Source organism: Prenolepis imparis, unplaced genomic scaffold (genome assembly GCF_030444845.1).
Source record: "Prenolepis imparis isolate NDT839.2.m4 unplaced genomic scaffold, iyPreImpa1.0 SCAF_52, whole genome shotgun sequence".
Taxonomy (NCBI): domain Eukaryota; kingdom Metazoa; phylum Arthropoda; class Insecta; order Hymenoptera; family Formicidae; genus Prenolepis; species Prenolepis imparis.
In genome coordinates this window covers 31,386-51,630 of record NW_028141210.1, presented here as the reverse complement: position 1 = coordinate 51,630, position 20,245 = coordinate 31,386, and the positions used below count along the sequence as shown (strand labels likewise).

The 20,245-nt window shown below is 27.8% G+C and overlaps 1 protein-coding gene across 4 annotated transcripts; it reads right to left on the bottom strand.

The window, feature by feature from the left end:
- Positions 1–1,494: 1,494 nt before the first annotated feature.
- LOC145947195 (uncharacterized) lies at positions 1,495–20,049 on the bottom strand. 4 transcript variants are annotated; one of them, XM_083056992.1, is made up of 10 exons: positions 19,980–20,049; positions 19,830–19,896; positions 16,891–17,001; positions 16,576–16,695; positions 14,881–15,088; positions 6,823–7,304; positions 6,004–6,181; positions 5,650–5,871; positions 3,882–4,111; positions 1,495–1,761 (listed from the first exon to the last, which is right to left on the bottom strand). In XM_083056992.1, the coding sequence occupies exons 3-10, from the start codon at positions 16,909–16,911 to the stop codon at positions 1,591–1,593; spliced, it is 1,632 nt and encodes a 543-aa protein (XP_082913118.1). In that variant the 5' UTR covers positions 16,912–17,001; positions 19,830–19,896; positions 19,980–20,049; the 3' UTR covers positions 1,495–1,590. The 4 variants fall into 4 exon arrangements, with proteins under 4 accessions (XP_082913118.1, XP_082913121.1, XP_082913119.1 ...); XM_083056995.1 differs by having other exon boundaries at positions 3,926–4,111; XM_083056994.1 differs by having other exon boundaries at positions 1,640–1,776.
- Positions 20,050–20,245: the final 196 nt, after the last annotated feature.

Sequence of the window (20,245 nt, the reverse complement as noted above, 5' to 3'; positions counted from 1 at the left end):
TGTTTGTTTATATTGCTCTATTTTCTGTATGACAATAACTAAACATTCCTAACTATATTTAAATACTTTAATTATAGGAATTACTACTATCCATGTTTTATTAGATTATAAATGAAACACATACATACAAATATTTATCAAATATTGACAAAACAAAATCTTTTAGATGACATTTTATATAATATTAAGTTGATTTTTCATTAATAAATAAAAAATACGACAAAATATTATTACTTAAAATTAAATTATATATTTTGATACAATCAGATACACAACACAATTAATACATATCAATAATCCTATTTAATAAAATATTATTGTTAATTACATGTTTATTTATCATTATGAATCATTATAGATTATTATTTTCTGTTTGCTCATTTCTATATTCCTCATTCTTTTAACAACTTTTGCAAAACATTTAGCATAATAGTCGTATTAAATTATTCTATTATACCAGGTCCCATTTTAAAGGACCCACTCAAATATCTCATTGTCAGAAACACTGCGTTAAATCGAAAAATGTTTCCTACAAAAGTTGTAGGGTTTCGAGGGGGACATAACATAGTAATATTCATTTGAACTTGGGCGGCGTCTCCAAGGTTAGTGAAGGTTAACCTTAAGTGAAGGTGAGAATGAATTTTGAAGAAAATAAAAAAATGCTTCAGATAAAAGTTGTTCAAATTAATTAGTAGAAAAAGATGTTATAATAAAAAATATGGGTTTCCATTTAAAATATTTATTCTTACCTTCACTTGACCTTGGAGACGCCGCCCAAGGTCATATGAATATTACTATGTTATGTCCCCCTCGAAACCCTACAACTTTTGTAGGAAACATTTTTTGATTTAACGCAATGTTTCTGAGATATTTGAGTGGGTCCTTTAAAATGGGACACCCAGCATGTATAAGCTATAATTCCTCTATTATAAAAGCTATAATTTTTGCATTATATTTGAACCATTTAAATAATTTCTTGAATCTTCTTTCTCTTCTTAATATATATCATTTTTTTTAATGTCAAACATTTCTAACTATATATGTTTATAAATTCTGCACTATTGTCCAAAAAAAAAAAAAAAAAAAATTAAAATTATATGATTGTAATAATAACTAATATAATTATTATATAAATTGAGAATTAAGAAGGCTATAGGAGCCGTACGCGGTTTCCGGTGCGTTGATTCCAACGAAATTTTAATTTTTCGTTGGAATTAAATACTTGTGCACGGGGCACGAAGGAGATCGTCGGAATTAAAATCTCGAGTCGAGATTATTTCGAAAAAATCTTGGCAGTATACCAAGTAAAAAATTCGTGCCCCGTGCACAAGTATTTAATTCCAACGAAAAATTAAAATTTCGTTGGAATCAACGCACCGGAAACCGCGTACGGCTCCTATAGCCTTCTTAATTCTCAATTGATATTTATTATAGAAGGAGCCTTTATATTCTTAATAATATAATTATTAATAATAAAATAATTAAATATGATAATTATAATAAAAAATATAATAATTACATATTAAATATATAATAATAATAATAATAATAATAATATAATTCAAAACAATAATTTGTAATTAAATATAATTAATTATTATATTTAACCGCGAGATTTCTAGCCCTTGTTTTCAATTCTCTTTTGGCAAGTTTTGCTAAACCTATACATGGAAAAGCATCTAAAAATATTACTCCAGCACGAAGCTTATATTGATCCTCCATGGTACTCGACACCAAGTCTATTAATTCTTGCTCCGTTACCTACACAAAAAATAACTGTATATTTTATAAAAATAATTGTATATTCTCCTCAACATATACACAAGAAATATATATATATATATATATATATATATATATATACATATAGTTTTCGGTAATCTTATACCTTAATACCTTTATGCACGAAATAATCAGACTAATCATATATATATATATATATATATATATATATATATATATATATATATATATTTATATGATCGGGCTCATTATTCCGTGCATAAAGGTATTAAGGTAAGATTACCGAAAACTACATATTTTACAAGATATTTTAATTTTATGTCAAAAAATTGTTACCTTACAATTCAAAAAGTACTTAAGAGAAAAATATTTTATTATAGTGTTTTGGAAAGCTCTCGAGATAAGCTACAAGAATATGCAATGAAAAATAGTAGGTTCTATTTAAGAAATTGGTGAAAAAGGTGACCTTCACGTAAAGGTGACCTTGATAGCTGACTTTGAAACGACTATCCAAAGTAAAATCTTTGCCACTATCTTATGTTCTTCAAGCCATGCAACTTTTTTTGAAACATTTTTTTCTAAAATTACATGATATCGAAATATTTGACCGTCAAAAATAAAATGGAACACTCTGTATATGTACATGTATATGTATATATATATTATATATATATATATATATATATATATAATATACATATATTTTAAATCTTGATATACAAATTCGACTGAACAACCTCCCCGCGGTGTACATCGGGTAATGCAAATGCCAGCGATTGAAAATCAGGTCAAGGTCATCGATGTTTTCTTAAATGGAACCCTCTATTTTTTATTGCATATTCTTGTAGCCCTTGTCGAGACGTTTTCAAAACACTACTTGATGTCTCTTCTGCAAGCCGTTCCCAAGATATGAAGATTTAAAATTGACATACCGCTGGCATTTGCATTACCCGATGTACACCGCGGGGAGGTTGTTCAGTCGAATTTGTATATCAAGTGGCTATAAAAAGGGCAGACTTTGTGTGTGTGTGTGTGTGTGTGTGCTTCTTTAGTAAAACTTTTATTTCTCTTTCTCTACCATTTTCTTATCCTTTCCTTATCCTTACATTAAAATAACCAGAAGAAATATAATTAGAAAAAAGTTTTACTAACACACACACCCACACACACACCCACACACACATACACACACAAAGTCTGCCCTTTTTAGGGCCACTTGATGTACAAATTTGACTGAACAACCTTCCCGCGGTGTACATTGGATAATGCGAATGCCGATGATATGTCAAATTTGAAGCTTCGTATCTTGGGAACGTCTTGCGTAAGAGACATCAATAGGTAGTGTTTTGAAAACGTCTCGACAAGAGCTACAAGAATATTAACTATTTCTGTTCATATTTATAAAGAATGTCACATTTTGTTTTCTGCTGTCATTCCCAATTTTTTATTAATAATAATAAAGAAATGCTAAGAATAATCAGAATCTTCTTCAATTTTAATATAAAACATAAACATTCAAAGGAATAAAGATTCAAAACATATTACTATCAGCTCATGCTTGTTTATATATGTGTAACGAGAAAAGTAACTTGTTTAATAATTTATGATTTAATACAATAAATGCATATTATTATATATATATTGAAAATTGCATGCTCGCAAAAAATTTTCAGTCGATTTTTTTCTAAAACTCGTAAAAGAACAAAAAACTTTATTATTTTTAATTTACATTTGCATAATAAATTACCTTAATTTTAATTGTAACACTTATTTTTATATACTCTGCATAATTCCTCTGCAGGTACATACATGTATAATTTAAAATAATAATTAAAAGTACTAATAAATTACCATAAAAAAAATAATAATTAAATGTATTATATACTTATCTGAGATACATTTATTATATTAAAAAATAATAGACGGACGTGTCTATTTCTAAAATGTTTAAAGAGTTAAGAGTTAAAATTTTTGATAAATAAATGAAAATCTCAGAAATAAGTTTATTAAAAATTATGTTATAAAATTTTTTAAAAAGGTTATTTAAATAATTTTCAAAATTTTTAAATTTGCTATCGCTAAATTACTATTTTATAGTCTCGTACTGTGATTTCATTATAATTGCAACAAGATTATACCTTTGCACCGGGTATTTTAGTAACAAAAGCAACAGGATGTTCACCATCTACTGGATGAGGCGCTCCTACTACTATAGCTTCCATCACTGCTGGGTGTGTCATTAAGACACCTTCAATTTCTCCAGGGGAAATTTGATATTCTTTGTACTTTATAAATTCTTCCATCCTATCGATAATAAAAAGTTCCCCGATTTCGTCAAAATAACCGAAGTCACCCGAATGCAGCCATCCTAAAAAATTTCAAACTTATCCTTATATGTGTGTGTGTGTGTGTGTGTGTGTGTGTGTGTGTGTGTGTGTGTGTGTGTGTAGTATATTTTCTCCATAAAAACTTATCTTTTTAAAAAAAGAAAATTCGCCAAACGGCATTAACTATAGATACCAGTTGTAAAAAAAACTGTATTATTGTAAATTATTGTTATACAAAATAGTGCTATTTTAATCTATAGAATTCAGGGTTAAACATTTTTAAAAACTTGGTGTTGTCAACTTGAACAATATACTAATGTAATAAAATTATTAATATTGCCAAGTTTTTAAAATTAAAATCTTTCTATTTTTATATTTCTTTTTATATATTTTTTTATTAATTTATATTTCTTATTTTTTGAATAACTTTTTAATTTTAAAATAGGAACGAAGTAAAGTCGACCCAACTAGCCAAAATTATATTTATTTAAAAAACACACAACGTTTCGACCATATGGATGTGGTCCTTATCAAGTGTAATACTGAAATAATACAGTTTTAAATCATAAGTGTGAAACGGTTTGATATGTCAAAAGTTAGAGATTTTTTACATACTTCATTAGTAGAGGTGCAGCCAAATTAACGATAACGTCAACTTTTCCATAATATAGTTACAACATATTTAAATAAACATAACATAAATTCAATTTTGTCAAAACATTTGAAAGAGAGAAAAAGAGAAAACGATCGTTATGATGATTCGTCAAAAACTAAATATATAAAGCCAAAGATTATACGACCTTTATAATTTTATCATAAATGTTATTGAGATTCTCAGTGTCTTTATGTAGGTTAATTGTATTGCTAACTTTTTTGATAAAAAACGAAAGAGAGAAATCGCAGAGATGTTTTTTATCAAAAAAGTTAGCAATACAATTAACCTACATAAAGACACTGAGAATCTCAATAACATTTATGATAAAATTATAAAGGTCGTATAATCTTTGGCTTTATATATTTAGTTTTTGACGAATCATCATAACGATAGGATCGTTTTCTCTTTTTCTCTCTTTCAAATGTTTTGACAAAATTGAATTTATGTTATGTTTATTTAAATATGTTGTAACTATATTATGGAAAAGTTGACGTTATCGTTAATTTGGCTGCAGCTCTACTAATGAAGTATGTAAAAAATCTCTAACTTTTGACATATCAAACCGTTTCACACTTATGATTTAAAACTGTATTATTTCAGTATTACACTTGATAAGGACCACATCCATATGGTCGAAACGTTGTGTGTTTTTTAAATAAATATAATTTTGGCTAGTTGGGTCGACTTTACTTCGTTCCTATTTTAAAATTTTACTAGCGACTTTTTAAGTATCTAATTATTATTTTTAATTTTAATAGTATTATTTTTTAGGAAATTAAAACAACCATTTGTACAATAGTTTCTCCTTTCGGTTAAAATATTTCTATTTAAAGAAATAAGAAAAATAAATTAATATAACTTTTTATTCTTATTGTAAAATACTTTTAACTGGTTGGTTTGAGCAAAAGAAAAGAAGGTCCTTACCTTCCTCATCAATAACATTTTTAGTCGCATCAGGTTTTCTGTAATAGCCATTCATCATAGTCACTGCCTTTATCCACAATTCTCCCGGATTATTCGGACCAAGAACATTTCCGTTTTCCGAGTTTACGATTTTTATTTCTATATTCTCGAGTACAGTCCCGCAAGATCCAGCCTTGTGATGCGGCTGCTGTAATGTTCCAATTGCACATAGTTCTGTTATTCCTAAAAATACAAGATGAATAATCATATTTCATCACTACAAATTTTCCTTTATTTACTTATTATATATTATCTTATTCATTATATATTAATATTGTACTTTTAATATTTGATTACACTAAAATATATACCTACCATAACTTTGTAACATTTGAACATGCGGTAAGGTACGTCTCATTTCTTCTTGCACTTTTGGCTTCATTACCGCACCAGTGAAGATTATGACTTTCAAAGATGTTAATGAATAATTTCTTACATAATCCGCTTTAAGAAATCGAATAATCATGCTCGTGCTTAAAAAAATCATCGTTACCTGAATAACAAAATGAGAATAAAATGATTTAAATTTTCGTATTACAATACGCCAGGAAATGTAAAACCATGTTTTGTAATTTAATTGATGCATTATAACACTCTATATATGAGATATTTTTTATATTCTCCAAAAAAATATTTATGTATATAACTTAAATTTATATAAGCTATTATTATAAATTATTCGTATATAATTTATTATAATGGTAGACATCTTTTACTAATAACAAACGCTAATCTCCGGATAATATATAAATAGGCTCTAAAGGCAAATTAATAGCATTCTTTTAAGAATGATATATTTTTATAAATATTATATCAAAATCATTCAACTTTGTTTAAAAAAAAATTATCAACTTTATTACAAAGTAAACTCGTAAAAGCATTATTATTATTTAATGCTTATAAAAAGATATCTTGCAACAAATTATATAATTATATAATTCTGACATTTATATTTTATGTGTATCTTAATTATTATTGTTTTCAAATTATAGGAACTGGTAGAGAATTTAAAAAATTTGCTCTTATGACTTTACTAAAAGAAATTTGATACAAATGAAGTAAATGATAACTTTTGATTGAAACAAGTTATGTATATATTATCACAATTTTCTCCATTAAATTACGACTCCGCACCTTGTATTTCTCGATCAATACACACGTCATCTCTTCATCGAATTCCGGATACATAATCACTTTAGTGCCCTGCACAATCGATTTTATATTCATCAGTATCCCGCTCAACCAATGAAATGATGAGAACCAAATTAACACCACTTTGGTAAAATCTATTATCTTTGTATCCTCATTGAGACATATTAGACAATAATTGGACATTTCGATGCCTTTCGGCATCCCCGTGGTGCCTGATGAATGTATAATGCACGCCGTTTGCTTGATGTCATCAGGCTCGACATACCGAAAATTTGCCGCTTCCTCATTGCAATGCATGCACAAAATGTCGGAAAATGTCGCGATCGCATCTGAATGTTCGCCGAAAACCACAATAGTGGGATTGAAGTTGCTTTTTTTAATCGCTCTCAAAATAACCTTCATGGCTTTTTCGTTGCAGAAGATTACTTTTGGTGTAGTCATTTGCATGACATGCAGCGCGACTTCTAATGACAAATAGCACATAAGTATTAGAGCAGACAAATAATATCGGGCCTCTACCGGGACTCGTTCCTAGGACTCTCCTCTTCTCTAAAAAAAAACCTTGCGAACCCGCAAATGTTTGCAAATCAAATTTCTTTTAAGGGTATTTTATCTTTTTAACAGTAGTTTGGGCCGATATACAGGGTGTCCGGTAATAGTCACGCCAACCGTCGTGTGCAGATTCCTAGGATCATTTGGAGACGATTTTTCCTCAGCGAAAATGTCGAGGGAGGTCATTATTTTTTGCATGTTTTCAATTTTTGCCATCATGTATCTTTGTAACTAAGCCTTAAATTAAAATTCTATTAAAGTAAACTCTACCTAAAATTAACTGAAGAATGTGAATTTATTATTATTTTATTTCCACAAGGTTTAGTTTGCGAAAAACCCTTTATTTTCAATTGCTTATAACTCGAAAATTATTGGTGTCTCGACATTTTTGCTGAGGAAAAATCGTCTCCAAATGATCCCAGGAATCTGCACACGACGGTTGGCGTGACTATTACCGGACACCCTGTATAAAAATATATATGTGTGATTCTACAAAAATAGAAATTTTTAGCGGCTCTAACTTTTTTATACTTTAATTAACATTAAATTGGATTTTTTTTCCATACAAAGTAAGATAATAACTGAGTTTATATATACAAATAATAAAAAAGAGGCAAAGTAATGTATTTATTTTTATAAATCATCTTATAAAAAAATAAGAAATTCTTAGGTCCTTGGCGTGTCAAAAAGAATTCAGATTACAACACACCGTCACAAAATAATTTTAGAATTATATACAATTTTTTTGTGTTATAACTAATTTATATTAGTCACTGTTATTAACAACAGTATTATTTAATTTATTGAATTCTATTTTATTAATAAATAACATTATTAAACTTTGTCCTAAGTTTTAATTTTCAGTCCCCCGACATTAAAATTATTTGCATTGTAAAGTCATATATGATCTCAGCAAAATAGCTACTTGTACCGAATGAATGAGTTTGAAGTAAAGTTAACGTACGTCAGTCATTTTTATTCATTTTTATTTTTATTCATTTTATTTCGCGTGATTTGTTATGACGAATACGTGTTAGGTCAACTTCTCAGTCTTCTGGTAAGGGTTATGTTAAAAGTTTATTGTTTTTATTAACTTTTATTTAATGTAAATTATGTATAAGTTTAACTTTTAAATTTTCTTCAACTATTTAAACTTCAATATAATTCAAACGAGATATTTTTCATTTATAAATCTCAGTCCGCTAGTTTTAAGTCCCCTGGTTTTCAGTCCCCTATTCTCAGTTCCCTGGAAAATAATATGACAAGAGACTAAGCACTAACCGGGGGATTGATAAATGTATATATATTAAAACGAAGGTATGTTTGTATTTAAAGAGCGTCTTGCATTGTTTCTTGATAGTTATTGGCAGTTATCTTAATATTTTATTTACCTATTTAATATTCTTTTACAAAAGAAATTTTGTAATTGTAGCAACTGTAGATTTTTTTTCAAAAGATACTAGTTTTTAGTTTAAATATAAAGTTTCAAATACTCTTATTCGTTAATTCTTTTATTTAAATCTTAGTTCTTTGGAAATCTTCCCAATCCCCTAATCATATGTTTTGGAAAAATGCTCATAAAATACGAGGCGTATTATTAAAGTAAGGTCCGTTTTGAATTTAAAAAAAGATCTTAACATATAAAAATAATTTATTATAGCCAAAAAACTTCTACAAGCTTACTTTATTTTTCCACATAATCATCATTGACTTCCACTTATTTTTTATATCGTTTCAACAGTTTCCTAATTCCATTGCTTTAAAAGTCTGCCGCCTGTGTCTTGAACTAGTTAATAACGCCATTCTTTAGTTCGCCGTAAGGAAATTGAATAGATAACTTTGAGGTTTTTGGACCAAATGTTATAAGTGACAGTAAAGTTAGGCAATGGTGTCGTTTGTTTAGAGAAGGACGAACAAATGTTCATAACAAAGAGCGTAGCGGTCGCCCAACAATGATGACAGAAGGTTTAATGAAAGAAGTAAATACAAAATTATTGAAATTATTGAAATTAAGGTTTCAGAATTGTCTATTAAATTTCCTAAAGCAAACTAAAGAACGAAAAGAAAAGCGAACTAAAGAACGACATTACTAACTGGTTCGACACTGGCGGTGGACTTTTACGACAATGGAATTAGGAAGCTGTTGAAACGATATCAAAAATGGATGGAAGTCAATGATAATTATGTGGAAATATAAAGTAAGCTTGTAGAAGTTTTTTGGTTATAATAAATTATTTTTATATGTTAAGACCTTTTTTTTATTTCAAAACGGACTTTACTTTAAAAATGCGCTTCGTACATATTTTATTGACTGGCTGCTTTTATAACTATAATAACATATCTTGTTTCACGTCATAAGCCAGTTATAATCCATTAAATATATTAAAAGGAATATGGACAAAAATAATATCAAATAATTTCTATTTTTGTAGAACAACTCATATCTCTTATTTTTTAATCTAGACTGCAAAATATATCCAAGTGCATTTAAATCAGAATTTACGCAAGATTTCTTATTTGTCAGGAGGTAGCCACTCATCGCTTCGTAGTGCATATAAATACTAGAAATTACATATATTTATATTTATTAAAAATAATGCTTATTAAATTATTTATATACCTACTTATATTTATTAAATATAATAATTATTATTTATAGTTATTAAATGAAACAAATAATATATATTTAAAAAATTTTAAGTAAATAAGTAATAACTAAATAACAAAATAATAAATCAATAATAAATAATAAATAATAAATAAATAACAAATAATAAATAAATAACACCAATGCCACACTTATACATAATTATTACTATATAATTAAATCAAGTGACGCGATAACGGCGTGACACCAACTATATAAAAAAAATAAGACACGTCAGATCAAAGGTACCGCGCCACTACCAAATAGTTTATCCGGAATTTTTCTGCCAAAATATTTTCAGAACTAAAGCTATAATAAAAAATCTAACAATATTTTGCTTATGTAATGTGAATATAAGCTATCGATTGCGATCAGTTTGAAGATGATTGGTGCAGTCAAGCCCGAGAACTCGAAAATTTGTACTCAAAAAAGTAATATTTTCGTGGTTTAAGACTTTCAGTCTTTAGATCTCACATGCATAATTTCGCATGCACACACGCAAATCGAGTTTGTCCCTAATAGCAAATTCGCAATGTTACGACTGACGCAACGTTCCCAAGATGTGAGATTGTTTAGCCAATCGGAGCTGTTCTTCAAACAGCCATTTTTAGGTTTATCTGTAGGTGGTTCAATACATCGATTGTCTCTTATATGAAAAAGGTATTACCACGAAATAGACATTATTTAATGACATTATTAACAATGTAAGTATTTTTATTTTAATAAAATATGTTATTATTATTATTTCTTCTTCTTCTATTTACCCTCTCTTTTAGGGGTGTTGAAGAGACTGGACGGGACACTGCCAAGTCCAGTTTCGCTATATGAGTATAGTGATTAGAAATGTTTTTGTTATATTGCAAGTTTTTAATATGATGGCTTTTTGTGCTACTTTGTGGTTGTATATAAGTAGTTTTAGTTGTGTCAGGTATTTTTTAAACGTGTTTGGTGTTATGCCTGTTACTGACATTATTAGTGGTATTATGTATACTTTTTGTTGTTTCCATATTCTTTGTATTTCTTGTGCTAGTGGTGTGTATTTTTCTATTTTCTCATTGTGCTTATGGTCTATATTTGCGTCATTTGGTATTGAGATGTCAGATATGTTATTTTTTCTCTTTTCTTTATGAATGTAATATCTGGTTGAATTTCATTGTTTTGTCCGTGTGTGTCGTTATATCCCAGTATAGTTTGTATTTCTTATTTTTAATGATGGTTGTTGGTGTGTATTTGTAGTATGGTGTGTTGTTTTGTTCTATGTTGTATATATTGATAATTGCTTTGTGTATTATTTTGGCTACTGTGTTGTGTCTTTCTGTATATTCTATATGTTTGCTAGTAATGTACATCCTCCTGTTATATGATCTATTGTTTCCGGGAACTGTACATTTTTTACATTTGTCGTCCTATGTATTTGGATCTTTAATAATGCGTTTTAGATAATTCTTGCTTGCTATTACTTGATCTTGTATTGCTATTATGAATCCTTCGGTTTCTGGGAATAGTTTACCTTGCTGTAGTCATGTATATGTGTTTTTTGCGCTTATGCATTTGTTGCTCATTATGTAGCGGTGTTTTCTATATAGCTGTTTTTGGGCCTATGTTTCTATTTTATTTTGTACGTGTTCATTTCTGTTATGTGTGTCGAATTCGTGATTTTGCGCGGCTAAGTTTAACGGGGTGTAGTTTCTATCTGTTTGTGTTATTGCTTTGTGTAACCTGTTTTGTTTACTGTGAAAGTATTGGCGTAATGTTTGTATTTGTCTTGCGTGTAGTGAGTGTATGCTTATTAAATCTCTGCCTCTTTCTTTTCTGTCTATTGTTATAGTCGTTCTTTAGTCATGCTTTCGGGTTATTATTATTATTATTATTATTATTATTATTATTATTATTATTATTATTATATTATTATTATCATCATCATCATTATTATTGTAATTATTATAAACTCGTCATTACTGCTTTTGTCGTCACCAATGTTATTGCTTCCGTTCGCATCGTCGCCGATCTCAATTACGAAAATAATATTAGACAAAGTATTATTTTAATACTATATATATTTAATTTCATTTTAAAATTATACATCATATACTTTTTTATTGTAAAAATATGTATTTTTATAATAAAGAGAGACAGCATCAAAATCAGGACATAAGACATTTTAAAGATATTTTTAAGATGTTTCTTAGATATCATGTCATAAGATGTCTTAAAGACGTCTTAAAGACTTCTTAAAGATATCTTTTTTCCTCGATTTTGGACATGTTTCGATTTTGATGCTGTCTAGGACATGTAGTTAAATAATTTTTTTTCTAATAATACATAAATATAATTTTTATTTTTATTATTATTTATTATTATATATTTATTTATTATATATTTATTTATATATTTATTTATTATATTTTATATATTATCAATAATAATTATATAATTTTATATTAATAATATTTACACAATTATTATTATGAAGCGTAAAAAATAATTAGGAAAAATTTCAGAGATATAGGATTTAGTAGCAAGAATATTAGAAATCAGGCAGGAGACATCTTAATAAGAAACGAGGAAAGGGCGGACAGGTGGAAGAATACTTAGAAAAGTTATATTCTGAGCAAGAATTAGGAGATGCATTAGAGGAGGAAAATAGTGTTGAGGCAGATGATTTAGGAAATCCTTTAATGAAGGATGAATTTGAGTCAGTATTAAAAAACTTAAGAAACAGGAAAGTGCCAGGTATAGATAGATTATAGGCAAAAGTTTTGGAGTACACAGGCAAAGAAATATTGCATTATCTGTTCAAACTAGTTAGTTATGTATACGAGACAAGCAAGATCGCGGAGGATTACAAACGGAACATCATAATAACCCTATCATCATAGTAACCCTACCGAAAAAGAAAGGCGCAGATGTGGAAATTTTAGAACCATTAGTTTAAGTTTCCACGCGTCAAAAATATTAACTAGGATCGTACAAAAAAGATTGGAGAAAAGAGGAAATATTATGAAAAGACCAATTCGGGTTTAAACAAAACAGGGGAACGCGCGAGGCTATTCTAGTTCTAACAATAAATAAAACAATAGAGAAAAAAAGGTCTACATAGGATTCGTGGATCTGGAAAAAACTTTCGACAACGTAAAGTGAGAGAAGATGTTCGAAATACTAAAAAATGTAGGGATGAAATATAGGGATAGAAGATACATAATTTGTACAAAGATCAAACGATTATAGAAATTGAACAGAAACGTAGAGAAATGAATATTCGAAAGGGAGTAAGGCAAGGATGCACGTTATCTCCGCTAATTTTTCAACTTATATATAGAAGAGGCAATCGGTGATATTAAGGATAGAGCAGATTTCGAACATGCAGGACAAAAGATTAAAATGCTTAGATTCGCGGATGATATAGCAGTATTAGCATCTAGCAAAGAAGAATTGGAAGTGGCATTGAAGGAATAGAAACGGTTCTGACAGAGATGTATGGTATGAAAATTAATAAAAGAACACCAAAATCCTGGTATGTAAGGGGCGCGAAAATAGGGCTAAAACTAAGATACAAATTGGAAAAGAGGAGCTAGAAGAAGTAGCGGACTTCTGTTACTTGAGAAGCCAAATAACTTGGGATGGTAGGAGCGATAAGGACATAAAACAAAGATTAGCACAGGGCCGAGTCGCATTCAACAAAAAGAAAGCAATGCTATGTTCCAGAGCGATAAATTTGGAAACTCGTAAAAGGCTTTTGAAGACATATGTGTGAAGCACGGCATTGTACGGTTGTGAAACGTAGACTGTGGCGGCAGCAGACAGAAAAAATTGGAAGCATTCGAAATGTGGTATTACAGACGCATGATAAAGATACCATGGATAGATAGGGTTAGCAATAGGGAAGTATTAGAAAGAGTGAAGGAGGGAAAGAGTATATGGAATGCGATAAGGAATAGGAGAGATAGGATGGTTGAAGGACACTTGCTGAGACACAAAGGACTAATTCGTGAGATATTAGAAGTAGAGATAGTAATAAAAAGAAGCAGAGAAAGGCCCAGACTAGATTACTGCTCGCAAATAGTCAGAGACATGGTGTGATCTACCTTTAGGGAGATGCATGCATTGGCTCAGGATAGGAAAGAGTGGAGATACGCATCCAACCAGTTTTTGGACTGAGAACTATATGATAATGAATTTATAAAATATATTAATAATAATAATTAATATTATTATTATTTAGTAATCATTCAGACGTCCCAAATACTGTCGCTACCTATCCCGTCACCATCCGTCTCGTCATTACTGCTTTTATCGATACTAGCAATGTACTGCTATTGATCGCGTCGTCGCCGATCTCAATTACAAAAATAATACATATTAAACAAGGTATTAATTTAATATTATTAGAGTCATTTAAATGGTCTAAATCGTTTTGACTATACAAATAATCATTTTTAAAAATACAAAAGTAATTCTTTGATAAATTTTATATCAGATCAGATAATAATCTGCAAAATTAATGTATCATTTATACTTGGCTGAGTAGCTTTGATTTTATATTTATTTTTGAGCTACATATTTTTAAATATATTTTTAAATTTTATTTTCAAACTTAGAAAAATTTTTATAAAGCATATTTACTTACAGTGTCAAAATTTTTTATATACTTGGCGTGTTTTTTTTTCTTTTATGACAATTTTGTTGTGATAAAATAAATAAAAAAATCTAATTAATATAAAATAGATAAAATAGAATAAACTAAAATTGCACATGCGCTATTATTAGACTTTTATTGTTCTCTGATTATTAATTAAATATAACGTAGCAATGTTTTTAACTGTTATCGCAGCAGAACTTACGCAAGTCCATGTCCTCGTTCCACGGATTAAAAATCGCGTTGACATAAACCGCCGCCAAGCAGGGCACAATGGAATTGAGATGATTATTTGTGCACACACTGACAACATCGCCGGGTTTGATTCCTTGTTTTTGTAACCACAATGCGCATCTCACGACTTTGTCTTGTAACTCCGTATATGTAACTACTTTCTCAGTGCACGCGTCCAACTATAAAATTATTGTTATTATAGTGTCTTGTAATCATTAAACGTGCATTTTATTGTAAATTATTTAATCATAATTAAAATGACATCGGATAGATCTGAAGTATTTTATGCAGTTTTTTGAAAATGTTTATTCGATATGAGATTAATATGCAAATTAAATTCAATAATATTAAAAATACACGATTGTAAGGTAATATTATTTAACTATTTTATTACCTGTTTGTATAATGAATAACAAAATTGAACATGATTACATTCGATACTTATTATTAATATTATAAAATAAGTAAGTTAAATAAGTAAGTTAAAATCAATAATAAAATCCTATTAAAAAAACTAAATTGCAATTAAATTTTAAGCAACTTTAGCAAACTTTAGTTTATCTATCGTTTTTTTTTTCAATTGTATTCATAAGAACACCTGTCAAGAATAAAGGACCATTTCCTTATAGAAATTGGGTTTCGGTGAAATTAGCTGAAACTTTGCAAAAATATTGTTCATGTGATGCTGATCAAAAGTCAACATTGCCGCGACCCCCAAAAATCAATCGTTTGATCTCTATGAGACGTTCTTCTTAATAACTGATACAGCGGCAACAGCATTATCAGGCCTATTGTACAACTGAATATACTTGAATAAATGCGTGTATGTATATGTGTGTGTGTGTGTGTATGTTATGTATCTGTGTCGATAATAAACATATGCGCGAGTGCATTACATCATCGTTCGAAAAAAGAACAAAAAATTAAAGAGTACCTTTAAAAGTTTTCTATTTTTTGTCTAAAAATGAGCAAAAATATTACATTTATGGGCTCGTAGTTTAAAAACTAGCATATTTTGAAGGTCGTGCCTATTTAAATTTCTAATCGGCATCACACAAAGTACACTTTTTTATAATTTTGGTCGATTTTAACGGCGGCCACTTTTTTCATAATATTAGTGCGTGGTCCTTTATATTACAATTACTTTTTTATTTGCTGCTGTATATAGTATGTATTTACATTTTTTGTAAATTATATTCAAACAGCCATAACTTGATGAAAAAAAGTCGTACGGTCATGAATCAAAATTTGTTTGTAAGTTCTTGAATTACACTTTCAGATGTTAAGTTTATTTAGAAATCAGTTTTCCTTTTGCCGCAAAAAAATGTTAAATATGGTCAAAAACGCCATTTTTGGCTTTTTTCATTTCGAAATCCTGACGTGCTAGGCAAATTCTGACAACGGTATCGTGTTCAGCGCAAAAAAATCCTCTGGAAACGTACTATCGCACTTCGAAAAGAATTTTGTGTCCCACTGTGTAATATATAATAAGTTTAAATACAGCCTAATATTTTAATTATTATTTCTTTTAAGTATTATACAATTTTAAAATATATTCTTTTGTTTTATGACTTTTTTTTAACTTGATTGTGTACTATGAGTACCTTTAAAAGTTCTCCTTTGCTGAAATATTCTACATTTATGTTACGTGTAAAAGTTCACTTACTTGTGCAATTTTATCTCCATTGCTCTTCATTTTATCCCATATTAATTTTGCAAGGCTATTATAGTTAGTTATATAAGGCGACACTTTCCCTTTATAAACATTATTTTGCACAGTAAAAGCCTAAAATTATATATAATAAATGAGTTTGTTACTTTAAATAATTATAATATTTTTGCAAGTCGTAGTAAACTTGCATTCGTATCTTTAATCTATGTATATATTACGTCATATTAATGGTGACGTTTTATTGAAATATTATAAAAAATTATTTAAAAAAATAATTCATAGTATTGGCGCGAATGTTTTTGCACTTACTCTCAAATAATTTGTAGCCATTTCGCCGAAGATATTCGAGTTTTCGATCCCAGGTATGAAGTGTATGATTAAAAACGGACGTAGAAATTCGATAATAATTCGATAATACCACTGCGCACATTACAAATAATTGCACTCAATAAATTGTTTATGGTCGTCTCATTTAATTAAATAATAATTGATTATTAATATATATGAGTTTAAAATGAAAGTTTTTTAAATAAAATAAAAGACCTTAAATATTGCAGTTTTATATATGTATATATATGTATATTCTTTATATTATTTTTTATTGTTTATATTATAAATAAATTTACGTTGCAATTTATTTGTAGCGTAGTTTTCTATTTTTGTTAAACAATGGGCATGAAAATTTACCTTATTTTTAATAGATATCATAATAATATATAAATGTATATAGTAAAAAAGGATAACATATGAAACTTAAAACTATAAGATTCGAAGAAAAGTATATGTATAAAATAATAAAAATACACGCACACACCATACGCACTCTTGTTTGTAAAAATATCTTACAATTTTAAATCATCTACTCACAATAACGTCTAAATTAATCGTGTTCATAATAAATTTAAATGTTATTTTGAATTTATATTGTATAACAAAAATATCTATATTTCCCTATTTGTACTAAACAGAGATTTAATAATTCAAAATCTAACGTAGCTATTTAAAACGTCGTTAAATGTTGTAAAAAAAAATGTATGTGGCGCTACTATTATGACATTATTCTAGAAACATTATTTTTTATTGAAATGCAAAGTTCTCTGGCATTAAATTATTTTACTTTCAAATTTAATTTAGTTTTATATATTTTATATACTATATTAAAAATTGTTATACAAATCTATTATTTTAATACTTAAAATGTAATTGCTGCGTCGTATGACTTTTTATCTAATCTTTCTTTAAAGATAATAAATTAAAAAGTATTTTAGTATTTTTTAAATATTATAATATTTTATATATATATTACATATTGAGTATATAATAATTATACTAGGTGTCCCATTTTAATCGATCACCCCAAAAAAACTTTTTCATTTTTGATTGTACAACAAAGTCTTTCAAATAAAAGTTGTTTGATTTAGAGGGGGGGCAGAAAATAGCACTACTGACTTTTCTAAAGAACACTTTTTAAGGTCATTATAAGATCATTTAAAGATCATTTATGCTTTTTAAATTTCATTCACATTTAAAGATCATTTATGCTTTTTAAATTAAAAAACCATATTTTTTTATATATAAAGTATTGAGGTAAAATCGTCGAAAAATGAATATTTTACAACATATTTATAGATAGTTTATGCAAAATTAAGTTAAATTTAAGTATAAAATATCTCGTAATCTATTCATTTTTTGGCCAGCATACACTTATAACTTTTCTGTAAGTTAAAAAATATATCTTTGGTAAAATATTATATACGGAGTGCTTTTTTTAGGAGGAATGGTCAGCTTTCTAGAATCATAATTCTACACATTATTTTATATAAAAAGTTTATATAAATATGTGTTCTATTCTAAACAATTATAAAGATACAACGTGTCCAATTTTAAGAACGAATACATTTATTAACTTAGTAGAGCTAAATGCTGTGAAACAATTATATTAAATTTTCGTCGTTTCCTATTACCATGATTACGAATGTAAATATTAGATCACGTTTGATAAGTCCTGTGTTAGTTAAAATTTTTTTTTCTGGTGTAAATTAAAATTTCTCATATTTACTAAAGCCAAAATTATGATTAATTGAAATTATTGTTTATTAAACAATATTAATTATTTAAATTTATTGTAAGCTTAAAATTTAATGTAATTGTTTCATAGAATTTGATCCTATTAAGTTAATAAATGTATTTGTTCTTAAGACTAAATACGTATCTTTATAACCGTCCAGAATAGAATACATGTTTATATAAACTTTTTTGCTTAAAATGATGTGTACAATCATGTCCCTAGAATGCTGATCATTCCTCCTGAAACACTCTGTGTAGACACAACCTCTTAATAAAAAGAAAATACTTTGATTAGTTGGATACTTTTAAAATAATATAAAATACTATAAAATAATATAATGTAATTAATAATATAAAATAGATATACCTTTTTACTTGGCATTTAGCTTTATTTAGAACATAAAATGAAATAAAGTCTATTTAAAACATAAAATATACTCTTTTTAAAAGTATACAAAAATATCTTAATCATTTTTTTAAACTAATTAGTATAAAAAAATATTTTCAAAATTAGACACATAAGAAACTTTTTTGAAAAATACAGAGCATTAGAAGATTTAAAATAGTTTGTAATATATGTAATATTAAAAAAATTAAAAAGAAATAATTATCGAAATGTCATAAACAATAAATAAATTACTCATTCTAGCAATCAGTCGATTTATGACATTTAAAATTGCACAATACATTTGACCTTTTGCATTTGCACAATTTAGAGAATTAAAGAACTTTTCCTTACAATTAGATTTTATAAAGCCTTGGCCTCTAAATTAAAATTTTGTAAATTAAAAGCTTTATTAACGTTATGTTAATAATAACATTAGTAAAAATCTTGATTTTATTTTTTAACAGTCAAAGTCTGAATTAAGCTTCACTTAGGATTGACTAGTCAAAGTTCAAAGTGATTTTCTTAGTTTCTCTTTGACCAGTCATGATAGTTATTCCTAGGATTGACTAAAAACATACTATTCACAAGCCGAAACACAAAACTATTTCAGGCTTTGACCAAAACGCTTGGTTGTTCCGCACATTGACCAGTTAATCCTAGGAACGCCCGCGTAATGGGCTTTGACCATAATATATACATATATAAAACTTGACTATAAATGTTTTTAAAATATTTATTATGATTTTTTGGATTATTTTCACAAGTACTATATACTCCTAAAATTTGGCACTACCTTTGTTATAGCTTGTAGATATTTTGTCTCATAAAAATTAAAATGTGTATGTATATGTCAAAAATATCTAAAATAGAATTAAGCATTTATAAGTCGTATTACACAGAACGATACATTAATATTAAATGCCAAAACGTGAGAAAAACGTACCAGTCTCTCGAGACCACGAATTATAAACAATGTTCTTACTAATGAGTTGAGGAAACTGAACTTCACCTATTTATTTACACGATAATAATGCTAACTCGATTCTTTAATTAGTCATACACTCCTTGCAAAAATAAACTTATCTAATATCAGTGATGCTAAGACACATATGCTTAAAAATTGTGCTTATTGATTGCACTATGTGTGGTGGCCATGTAAATATAACAGTCATTTGCAATATATTACTTGTAGATTAATCTCATGACATT